The 10,923-nt window shown below is 54.6% G+C and overlaps 1 protein-coding gene across 1 annotated transcript; it reads left to right on the forward strand.

Annotated features, from left to right (window-relative positions):
• The first annotated feature begins 331 nt into the window (after positions 1-331).
• CA4 (carbonic anhydrase 4) lies at positions 332-9,670 on the forward strand. The gene is made up of 8 exons (XM_081270021.1): positions 332-591; positions 5,413-5,463; positions 6,618-6,770; positions 7,450-7,595; positions 7,703-7,801; positions 8,011-8,077; positions 8,204-8,367; positions 9,266-9,670. Exons 1-8 carry the CDS (start codon positions 534-536, stop codon positions 9,458-9,460), a joined length of 933 nt encoding a protein of 310 aa, XP_081126147.1. The 5' UTR covers positions 332-533; the 3' UTR covers positions 9,461-9,670.
• Positions 9,671-10,923: the final 1,253 nt, after the last annotated feature.

Here is a 10,923-nt window from a genome sequence, read left to right on the forward strand (position 1 = left end):
CAAACAGTTTTGCACAGCCTTTAACTCGCCCATCTCTCCGAGGTTATTTCCACCCACCCCAACCCAAGGCATTCCAAATACCCACTTTGAGACCCCTGAGCAACGGTTGGCATCAAAATGATGGTAGTGGGATCTGGGGCACTCACCCCCGTGGATCAAGTACCTTGTGGTGTCGTTTCCCTGTTCTCAAACCTGGGATAGGGAGGGAGCGGAGCAGAAAAGGTGTTGTTTCTGAGCCAGAGGATGTGGAGTGGGTGAGGGGTCCTGGTGCACCCAGCAAAGGGTGACGGGGCGGGGCGGGGGACGGGGGAGAGAGGAAGATTTCAGATCGGAGACTGGACACGGCGAGGGGAGGGAACGACCCGCCAGGGGGAGGAGCCGCCTCCCGACGCCTGCTGTCGGGGCTCCCTCCCGTCGCGGCTCAGCTATAAAACCCTGGGCGGCATGATCGCGACACCCCCCACCCCGACACACACACGCGGGATCCTTGGTACGCGACCCCGGGCTTGGCAGCTTCTTTGCTCTCGCGCATCATGTGGCTGCTGCTTGGTTTCCTGGCCCTTGCCACTGCCGGGCCCTTGGCTTACGCAGGTGAGCGCGCCTCAGGAAGCCCTCGGGTGGCCCCTTTTGCTCACCTAGCTCTGTTCTGCTTCAGACGCTCGCCGGTACCGGCTGGTGCGCTCCGGCTGCGCATGGTCCCGGTTGTTTGTGCACGGAGCTGTGTGCACCCGGAGCGGCTAGACTGAAGCCAGATGGAGCCCTGCGCGAGCTCGTGTGCGCACACACGTGTCCGCTGGCCGGTGCCGGGGAGTGTGTGCACGCGTGTGAACTATTGCGGTGTGTGTGCGCGTGGCCCGGCGGCCCACGACGAGGCGGGTGTACGAGTCTGTGATAAGGAAACTTTTCGGACCCGCCTCGACGCACGCCTCCTTTTCTCACCTTAATCTTCCTTGGTCTGTCCGTGTGTGGCCGTCCATCCTGCCGCAGCTCAATGCTGAGGCTGGCACTGACCCAGGGACAGCAAGTAGGGTACATTTGGGATCCTGGCGTTCCCCTCTTCCCACCCTGGGTTCTTTGCTCCGAGGATTGTAGGCTTCCCTTTTCTCCCCAATCCCCAGTGCTGGATTTGGATCCCGGCGGGGGTCACCTGGAGACCCGAGGTCCCGGCTGAGCCGGTCTTTCCGGACAAGGTGATTTTCGTTTAAAGATTAATGGTGAGGCCCGAGCTCTTAATTATTCGTCTAGGTGGGAGGTAGCAGGAGAGGCGTGTTAATATTTGATAAGGAGCTAAAAGCGCTTTCAGTGGCTGGCACCTGCTCTGCTACCCCGTAGCCCTTCACAGGAAGACCTCATCTGCCAGTCCCCAGGCAAGTTACCCCTGGGATGTTTCTTGGGATCCACCCTGGCCAAATCTTCTATGTTCTCTGCTCTTGGAGTCATGGAGTGAGGGGCAAGGGTGTCCTCAGAGGCAGAGAGGGAGAGAGTGTGTGCCCTTTGCAGGAGGGATTTAGCTGGCCTAATGGGTATGGGGATGAGAGGCATCTTGCAGCAACTTTCCCTGGGGAGGAGGAAAGAGGAGGCAGAGTGTAAAAATAAATTCATTTGTGGAGTTGGGCATTTCAAACCCACTAAGCAATGGGGCTTAGTAGGAAAAATACCTATTTGCATTTAATTTGGGAGCATTGCTGTTGTATGGCCTTGGGTGAGTCATTTAATCTGTTTTCTACTTTGCAAAACTGGGAAAGTAATTCTGATACTAGGTGTTGTTCTAAAGTTTGGAGTAAGGTTATGGTGTGCTTGGTGAAGGACCTCGGAATGTGATAAGTGCTGCCTAGTGATGGTTATGAGGCCAACTGGTCAGAACCTATCTAAGCTGACCCCCGCCCCTTGCTCTAACTGGGCTCCCTTTTTTAGCGCAAGGGCTTTCTGAGTGGGACTCATCCCATCAGGGTCTTAAGGCCACAGAGTGACCAGGTTGCACATAGAAATTCCCAGAGATTGCTGCTCCCATAGGTGGGGAAGTAGTTAGTTCAGTGCTGAAGCACTTGCTACACATGTACAAAGCCCTGGTTTGGCTCCCCAGTTCTAAAAAAGACAAGACCCAACAAACAAACAAAAATCCCAATCAGATATTTCTTCTCCCATTGAGAGAGAGGGCAGAGAGAATATTGGCCCCCATCAGAGCCCCAGACCCCTGGCCAGGAGGTGTTGAGACTTTGCCCAGGACATACTTGGGTTTTGCTGAGCTAGTTTCCAAGATTCCCCCTTCCCTCAGAGAGAGAGAGAGAGAAAGAGAGAAAGAGGGTGGGGAGAGCAAGGTCCATTAGAGCTTCTTCTGTCATTTCTAAAGAAGGGAGTTGGATAGTAGGTAAGTTAAGGTGGGGGACAGTATTTGAGTGACTAGGTAAGATCTGGGGCTGGGAGCCAAAACCTGAGTAGGCCCTCTTCTCCCCAGACCCTCTTGCAAGTGTCCTGAGACAGGGGGCTGGTAATTTTCTACAAGTGTGGCCCTTCCTTTAATGAATACAAACCTGAGCTGATTGGTGCCCTGCTACCTCTGGACTGAAAGCCAGAACCCCACCCTCACTCCATAGACACAGACCTGACCCCTGGCCTTGGTCTCATCACCATTATGTTTTCTTGCCTTCTGCCTCCTGAAGAGGGTAGTTACAAAAGTGTTCAGCCAGGCAGGTCAAAAGTCTCTATGATTAAGAGAGTGGATCAGAGGTCACCACTACAAACCTAAGAGCAGTAGCCAGAGCCTGGGAAAGGCAAATTCTTTTTTTTTTTTTTTTTTAAAGAGAGAGTGAGAGAGGAGAGAGAGAGAGAGAGAGAGAGAGAGAGAGAGAGAGAGAGAGAGAGAGAGAGAGAGAATTTTTTTAATATTTATTTTTTAGTTCTTGGCGGACACAACATCTTCGTTGGTATGTGGTGCTGAGGATCGAACCCGGGCCCCACGCATGCCAGCCGAGCGAGCGCGCTACCGCTTGAGCCACATCCCCAGCCCCAAGGCAAATTCTTAAGAAAAGCTAATCCTGGACCAGATGGGCCACCAGAGAGGTTGTGTGGGGCTCTACCCTTCAGAATTGGCTCCCGAGAACTCTGGCTTGGGCATGGTTTCCTGAAATAACTCCTCTTGGTCATCCATCGCAGAGGAGGGGCTGGTTCTCCTCCAGAGGCTTCTTCTGCCTCCAAGACTTCTGAGGGGTGGGGATATGACAGGATGATAAGGAGGCGCCTGTCTTGGTGTGAATGACTGCCAGTCCTTCATCTCATAGCACAGGAACCCTGGTAGTAGCACCTTCTGTCCCAGGAGGGGGATGGGGCTCAGAAAAGTGAACTGCGTTTCTTGCAGAGATTAAGCTAAAGGAGGAGCAGGGCTACTCTGCCTACCCAGGGGTGGGGGCAGGGTGCTACTCAGTGTTGAGCAAGTGATTCCTTCCCTGGCACTCCCACCCAACCGAGAGAGAGAGAGAGAGAGAGAGAGAGAGAGAGAGAGAGAGAGATATGTTATGCCTTCAGGAAGGGACTTTAGGGGAGGTAGCCAAAGCTCTTAGCAGAGTTGACCCACATGGGGGTTCTCCTGATGCAGCAGCTGGAGGTGGGGGGTTGGCCAGAGGGGAAGACACTGCATTTCTAAAAAAAAAGGCCATGCCAGCAGGGTAGCTGGAGAACTGGTCGGCAGCTGGGAAACTTGAAAACCCAAGCAACTCTTGGGGGTTGGGTTGGGGGCAGCTTCCTGGGGCGCTTACTCTCCTGGCCTAGAAATTCCCCCACTCCCACCAGGAGCGTGGCTTCCTCCCCACTCTGTCCCCCTTCCAGGGACTCCTTCCCAGGCCTAGATCTTCCAAAAGGAGATGAGCTTGTGGGGGAGCCCAGGCAGGAAGGGAGCGGGTTTGTGCTCAGAGGCTGAGCGGGGAGCAGTGCTTTTCTTAGGAATTTCCTCATCTCTGAGTTCTTTCCAATTTGCTCCATGTGTCTCCTTTCCTGTCCCTCCTTGGCTTTGGCCATCTGCTCACTGACAGAGGCGGGGGGGGGGGGGGGGGGGGCAGGGGGAAGGGACAGACTTGTCCATGGGACTTGATTCAGAACTATACCATCCCTCATACAATTCTCCCCACAGCCCTATGGGGTGGGTGTGTTACTCCCACTTTAGAGATGATAAAACTGAGGCTCAGAGAGATGAAGGAACTTGCTCCTAAACCCACAAGCTCCTGAGCAGCTCAGCCAGAACTCAAGCATTAGATGCCATGCTTTGTTCTTCCCCTGGGACAAGTGTTTTTCTTTTTTGGTGGGACTAAGGATTGAAGGCAGGGCCGTGTATGCTAGGCAAGCAGTCTACCACTGAGCTACATCTCCAGCCCTTTTTATGATTTTATTTTGAGGCAGGGTCTCAATAAGTTGCCAAGGCTGACCTTGAACTGGCGATCCTCCTGCCTCCGCCAACCCGCATCATCCCCTAATTGATGAAATTACATGCTACGATGCCTAATTTAAAAAAAAAAAAAATATATATATATATATATATATATATATATATATATATATTTTAGTTGTTGATGGACCTTTGTTTTATTTATTTATGTTTATGTGGTGCTGCAAATCAAACCCAGAGCCTCACACATGCTAGGCAAGCGCTCTACTACTGAGCCACAACCTCAGCCCCCCTCACCCTTTTTTTAAAGCTTTATTTTTAGAGCATTTTTAGGCTTACAGAAAAATTGAGCTGAAGGCGTAGAGGGTTCCCACAGGCCCCCTCTGTCCTGCACATAGTTTCCCTGATTATTCACGGCTTGCATCCATATGATCAATGTGTGGGGCAGCATTTCTTCAGACTTACTGGAGTCTTCCATTTTCAGACAATGGTGTGAGGGTTTAACCAAGAATCTCTCTGAACAATACTAGGGGGCATTCCAGGCAGGGCTCGCCCAACCTCCTCCCTCCCCTCCATCAGCCCTGGGATGACAGCCAGCAGCTCCCATTGTCCTCCTCCCCTCTCACCTAAACTTCCTCCCAGGTTCAGGGAGGGAATGAGGGAGGGAGAGGCTGATGACCCTTGGGTGGAGAGGGCTGAGGTAAGCTCCAGGGATGGAGTTGACAGTCACAAGGGGGTCCCTGAGGATGGGGCCCTAGGCAAGATGACCCGATGAGCAGTCCTTGGGTAGGTTGGGAACATTCCTGGCTTTTCTTATCTTCTCCTTTCCCTGGCCTCTCACATCGCCCCCGCAGGGAACATTCCATCCCACCCCAAGGGAATACTTCAACCCCAGGGACATTGCCCGCCTCTGATCCTCCTGTGTACACACAGAGTTGTGTGCACGTCATTCACATGCCCTGGTACAGAGGTCTGTGCTCACAGCTACTCTGACCCAAACTCGCACAGGCCTCATGCTCTTCCTCTCTCTGCCCCAGAGTCACATTGGTGCTACGATGTTCAAGTCAACTGCTCTGCCAGCTGCCTTGGTGAGTATACCCAGTCTTGAGGACAGGCCCTGCTGCATGGTAGAGTCCACTCAAATCAAAATGGAAGTACCTCCCCTGGGGGTTACTTTCTCCCGGGAGGTGAGGAGGATGAAGGGTGACTATAGGCCCCTGTCAGACATATGTTCCTTCTCAAATACACTCACACTCACATGGAGTGCTTTTGCTGGTACCTCCTGTCACTTAGAGGGTGAGTTCCCTGGGAAATAGGTCAGCAGCAGCTGTAAAGAGACAACACAGTGGATCATTGGAGAGTTGGGTCTCTTCCAGTGATACCCTTTCTGGTGGGAGATGATTCTTGGCTCCTTTTTTTTTTTTTTTTTTTTTTTGGACTAGGGTGCTTTACGATTGAGCCACACTCACAGCCCTTTTCATTTTTTATTTTGAGACAGAGTCTCCTTAAGGTCACCCAAGCTGGCCTTGAACTTGTGATCCTCCTGCCTCAGCCTCCAGAGTCACTAGGGTTACAGGCACGTTCCATGGTGCCTGGCACTTGGCACTTTTTATTCAAATCCTGACCAGTTTCCCTCGGGTCTGCCATCTTCCTGCCCTGCTGTGTTGAGTGACTGCCAGTGCCACCCCACTTCTTCCCCTGCAAATCTGGGGGTTGATGTCACCAGGGTGTGGGGAGCCAGGCTCCCCTGGGGGTTACTTCCTCCCTCTCACTCCTCAGATAACGCTGTGTCATGTTTGAGGTTCCTTTCACGGGGGCTCTTTCAGGAAGCCCCGCTGCATGGCTTCCTAAGTCATCTCCCCTTCAGTGTCTTCACACTTCTAATGCTGCCAGGAAGCAGGTTACCATCAAAGTTCCCACTTTATAGTTGAGAACACCAGAGCTCAGAGAGGGATATGCCCAGCCTTGCCAGGTTACCCCTACCACAGCCACCAGCAGGCAAGCCTGTTCCCACCCTGCATCAAGCCCCTGGAACTAGCCTCCCTGACTTTGCCTGTGTGAGGCTGAGGAGGAGGAAGACAGTGGGGTGGGGTGGGCTGAGTGCTGAGTGGAGCACCCCCACTGCAGTGCCCTCCCCCATCCCAAGACATCCCCCCCCACCCCCGCCTGTGGGCTGATGGTGGCACCTGAACTCAGTGGTGTGAAGGTGGCCCTGACTCTCCGCCCCCTCCCCCCTGCTCAGGGCCCAACCAGTGGGGTGGAGACTGCCAGAAGAATCACCAGTCCCCTGTCAACATCGTCACCAGGAAGGCCGTGAACCAGAACCTGGGACGCTTCTCTTTTTCTGGCTATGATAAAAAGCAAAAGTGGACAGTGGAAAATAATGGGCACACAGGTGGGTCTCAGGGGGGCTGGATGGAGGTTAGAGGATGGGGACAGGCATAGGTTTCTGTCGCAGGGACCCCCGAGGCCCTGAGGGCTGGGAGGGAAGGGGTGCTCCAGGCCCAGGTCCCCTTTGCTGAGGAGGGGAGGGGCCATCAGAGAGGACTTTCCCAGAGGAGGGACACTATAGCTGTTTTCAGTCATTTCATCAGACCAGTCTGGGGTGGGGGAGGGACCATTCCAGGAAGAAGGGACGACCTTTGCAAAGGCATGGAGGCGTGAAGCAAGGTGTTCAGGGAACTGCGAGCAGTAGTTCTGTGTGCATGGAGGACCGAGAATAAAACCAGGAGGGGCGGAGCACGGCCAGGCCAGGTCACCCAGGGCTGAGGAGGTTGGACAATACCCTGACCAGGCCAGGGCATCACAGAGGGGGTTGAGGCAGAGGAGAGACCAGGGCAGAGTTGCATTTTGGAGCAGTGGGGTATGTGCAGACGAGGGGGAGGGAGGCAGGGAGGCCAGCTAGGCATTCCCCCTAGGGTCTGGGGCTGCATCACCCCATCCAGGCCCAGGACTGGAGCTCAGGAAGTGGAGGAGGTAGGAGAAGGTCCTGTCTGTGTGGAGTTGTCATTTGGGGCTGGGAGAGGCTGAAAGGAGGCTGGTACAGGGACTCGGCCCCTTCCTGTGTCCCCCAGTGATGGTGTCGCTGGGAAGTGAGTCCAGGATTTCTGGAGGAGGCCTGGCTGCGCCGTACCGGGCCACGCAGTTTCACCTGCACTGGTCTAAGGAGCTAGACAGGGGCTCGGAGCACAGCCTCGACGGGGAGCGCTTTGCCATGGAGGTGAGGTCTTTTCCCAATGGGTGCCTCAGCTGGGCTCTGGGTGTGTAACCACGGTGGGCAAGGGGGTGTTCTAGCCCCCTCACGGGTCCTCTCTCACCCTTTCCCAGATGCACATAGTACATGAGAAAGAGAAGGGGACAAGGAGCAATGAGAAGGATGGCCAGACTCCTGAAGACCAGATTGCCGTGCTGGCCTTCCTGGTGCAGGTAGGACTCCCATGCCCAGTGCCCAGCGAGCCGGGCGTGAGGAGCCGCTGCTTAGAGGCCTGGGGGAGGCAGGCCGATGCCCCCCAAGCCCGAGAGGCACTCAGAGCCTCAGTCCTGGAAGCTGCCTCTCATCCCCCAGATCAGAATGAGCTGGCAGTCACTAGTGGCTCCCCAGGTCCCCTGCCAAGCCCTCTTCCCTTCTATTTCAGGAGGGGGACAAAACAAACGAGGGTTTCCAGCCCCTGGTGGAGGCTCTGTCCCATATCCCCAAACCTGGTGAGTCTGGATGGGGAAGGAGGGCAGGTGAGAGGAGGGAGCTTCTCCTCACACCAGAAGGGTAGGGGTGGGGGGCAGCTGGCGGTCAGGGTGAGGTGTATAAGGGTCTCTGACCCCCAACCCCAGAGATGAGCACCACGATGAGAGAGAGCAGCCTGCTGGACCTGCTGCCCGAAGAGGAGAAGCTGAAGCGCTACTTCCGCTACCTGGGCTCGCTCACCACACCAGGCTGCGCTGAGACTGTGGTCTGGACTGTGTTCGAGGAGCCCATCCAGCTCCACAGGGACCAGGTACCCAGTACCAGGGCAAGGTGCAGCCTCCCACCGCCCAGCTCCTCAGAAATCATGCCTTGGTTTGTCCCCAGAGGTCCCCTGAGGTGGGGATGCCCAGGGAACGGAAGTCCATTAATTCAATCTTTGGACACTCCATAGAGCAGACAGATGAGGAAGATCCGACCTGTTTCTTTCCTGCACTGAGGGTTGAATGGAGACTGTGAAAGGGGGTGATCACAAAAGATTCCCAGAAAAGTCAGTGGGAGTCAACCCGGCTGATGTCCTAGGGAGAGGTGTCAGCTTGGGGGAGGGCCTGGGGCTGGCGGGTAGTTGCTCAGTGGCAGGAGGAAATAGTTCATTCATTCAGAAAATGGTATCTGAGCCTCCCTAGTCCACTAGCCTCTGGGGAGACAGCATTAAGCCCCAAGGACCCCAATTGCTACTCTGTGGTACTTTTGTTCCACAACATTGATTCTTAAGGTGTGGTCCCTGGACTAGTGACATCATCACCAGTAGGAATCCGCCAGAAATGCCAGTTCTCAGGCCTTAACCCAGACTGGCTGAATCAGAGATTCTGCGGGGTGGGGCCCATCTGGAGCCCAACAAGCCCCCAGCAGATGTTAATAGATGTCAAGAATGAGAATCCCTGTGCTGCAGTAAATAGTGACGGTGGTAGCAGTGATGGCAAATCCTAGCCCTTCAAAATTGTGAGTTAAAATAATGGAAACTTAGCCCCCTATCAATGCTAGGTAATTTACGTCCCTTGTTTCTTTCGTCTTTATGACAAGACAAGCTGGAGAGTTAATGATTCTGAGCACCTTTTTCCTAGTGAGGGCTTAGAGAGGTGAGGTGACTGGCCTGAGGTCACACAGCAGGGAGTGTGGCTCCACCTGAGCCCAGTGCTTTCCTTCCACAGATCCTGGCATTCTCCCAGAACTTGTACTACAACAAGGAGCAGACGCTGGAGATGAGTGAGAATGTCAGGCCCACACAGCGCCTGGGAGATCGACAGGTGTTCAGGTCCCGGGCTCCAGGACAGCTGCTGGCCTTGCCCCTGCCCACCCTGTTGGTTCCCACACTGACCTGCCTGATGGTTGGCTTCCTCTGGTAACAACTCGGTTCTGGACTTATGACCCCTAACCTCAACCTTTAGAGGACCTGACTTCCGTTCCTTATGCTTCCCAGACTGGACTTTGAAGATGATTTAAAATATGGATATATTTTTGGAGAAACCTTTCTGAAGTCTGTTTGTTAGCTCCATCCAACAACATATCCCCACCTGTTTCTAGGCAGGAGACTTCAGGCCTAGAGATTTCTTCCCCACAGAAGGCACCATGGAGCACAAACCCACTGAATGCTGGTGGAGTTTCAGCCCCATCTGTCCATCATACAGTTGGAGGATCGGAGACCCAGAAAGGAGAGGCCAGATGGGGGCCACATATCAGGGCCAGGCCAGAACTGACTGAGGCACCTGGCCAGGTGGTATAGTGTAGGGTAGGGTGGGTCACAGGGAATTCATTTGTTTGCTCAAATATTTCTTGAGCATCTATGTTCTGTGCACTGGGGATATGGTAGGGAATAAAACAGACGAAAATACCTGCCCTCCAGAAGTTCACAGTCCAGTGGAGGAGAGACTATAAATAAAACAGACACGTTGCCTAGGACATCAGGAGGCAGTGAGTTCTGCGGAGAAGGGCAAATCGGGGAAGGGCAGGTGTGGTTTACGAGGGTGTGGGGGAAGGGGCATCAGGAAAATTGGAGGGAGGCCAGGGAAGGAGGCCATCTGGAGACAGCCAGTGTTCAGGCTTTTGAGGGAGGAAGAGAGCCTGTGGGAAGCAGCAGGGAGGCCAGTGGGTGGAGGAGGGGAAAGCAGAGCCACGGAGCTGGGTGTGGAGGGAGTGGAGTGGCCAGAGCATTGGATTCTTGTAGGATCCTCTAATGCTGGAGCCTCCGGAGAGTGGAGGGTTTGAGCTGTGGGACCTGGTCCGCTTGCATTGTAGAGCTGGCTGGAGAGGGGACAGTGGAGCAGGGGCCAGTGCCCAGGCTACTGCCAAAGCCCAGCAGCAACACTGGGCCAGCAATGGGATGTGAGGGAAAGAGGAACCCGGACATGTCAGGGAAGAGTCCCCCAAACAGCACCACCATGGACACTGTATCTTTAGTATTTTCTTTTCACCCTCCTAGAGCCTGATGAGGGAGACCATAGGAGGCAGGTGGGGAGGGGTTGGTCCCTAAAACCAGGAAGTAGGAAAGAAGGGACCCACAGGTAGCCTGAGGGGCTCTGGGGTCCCAGGTTCCTCATCCTGGGCAGGGCTGGCTTTTGGAGGATCATGAGCCTTCACAAGTGGAGAAGGGAAAACAGGCCTTGTGGAGAGATTAGGAAACCCAGGGGCCAGGGCCAGGGCCAGGCTGTGCTGGCTTGGGGTGGGAGGACCCTCTGGAGTGGTTAGCTACTCCCGAGGGAGCAGTTAGTTAGCTACTCCCCAGGCGTGCAAGTGAGGAGGACGCATGAGTCCCAAAGGCCTGGCTGGCTATGGACCTAGGGAGGGGAGCCAACTGGAAGGGGTGACCTGT

The sequence above is a fragment of the Spermophilus citellus genome (assembly GCF_964194105.1).
Source record: "Spermophilus citellus genome assembly, chromosome: 17".
In the NCBI taxonomy this organism is placed as follows: Eukaryota; Metazoa; Chordata; class Mammalia; order Rodentia; family Sciuridae; genus Spermophilus; species Spermophilus citellus.

Bases quoted from the DNA above. Each gene is read 5' to 3' on its own strand.
- CA4 (XM_081270021.1), top strand. From the start codon at position 534: ATGTGGCTGCTGCTTGGTTTCCTGGCCCTTGCCACTGCCGGGCCCTTG. The intron at 592-5,412 runs GTGAGCGCGCCT...TCTCTGCCCCAG, and splicing joins CGGGCCCTTGGCTTACGCAG to AGTCACATTGGTGCTACGAT. The intron at 7,596-7,702 runs GTGAGGTCTTTT...ACCCTTTCCCAG, and splicing joins GGGAGCGCTTTGCCATGGAG to ATGCACATAGTACATGAGAA.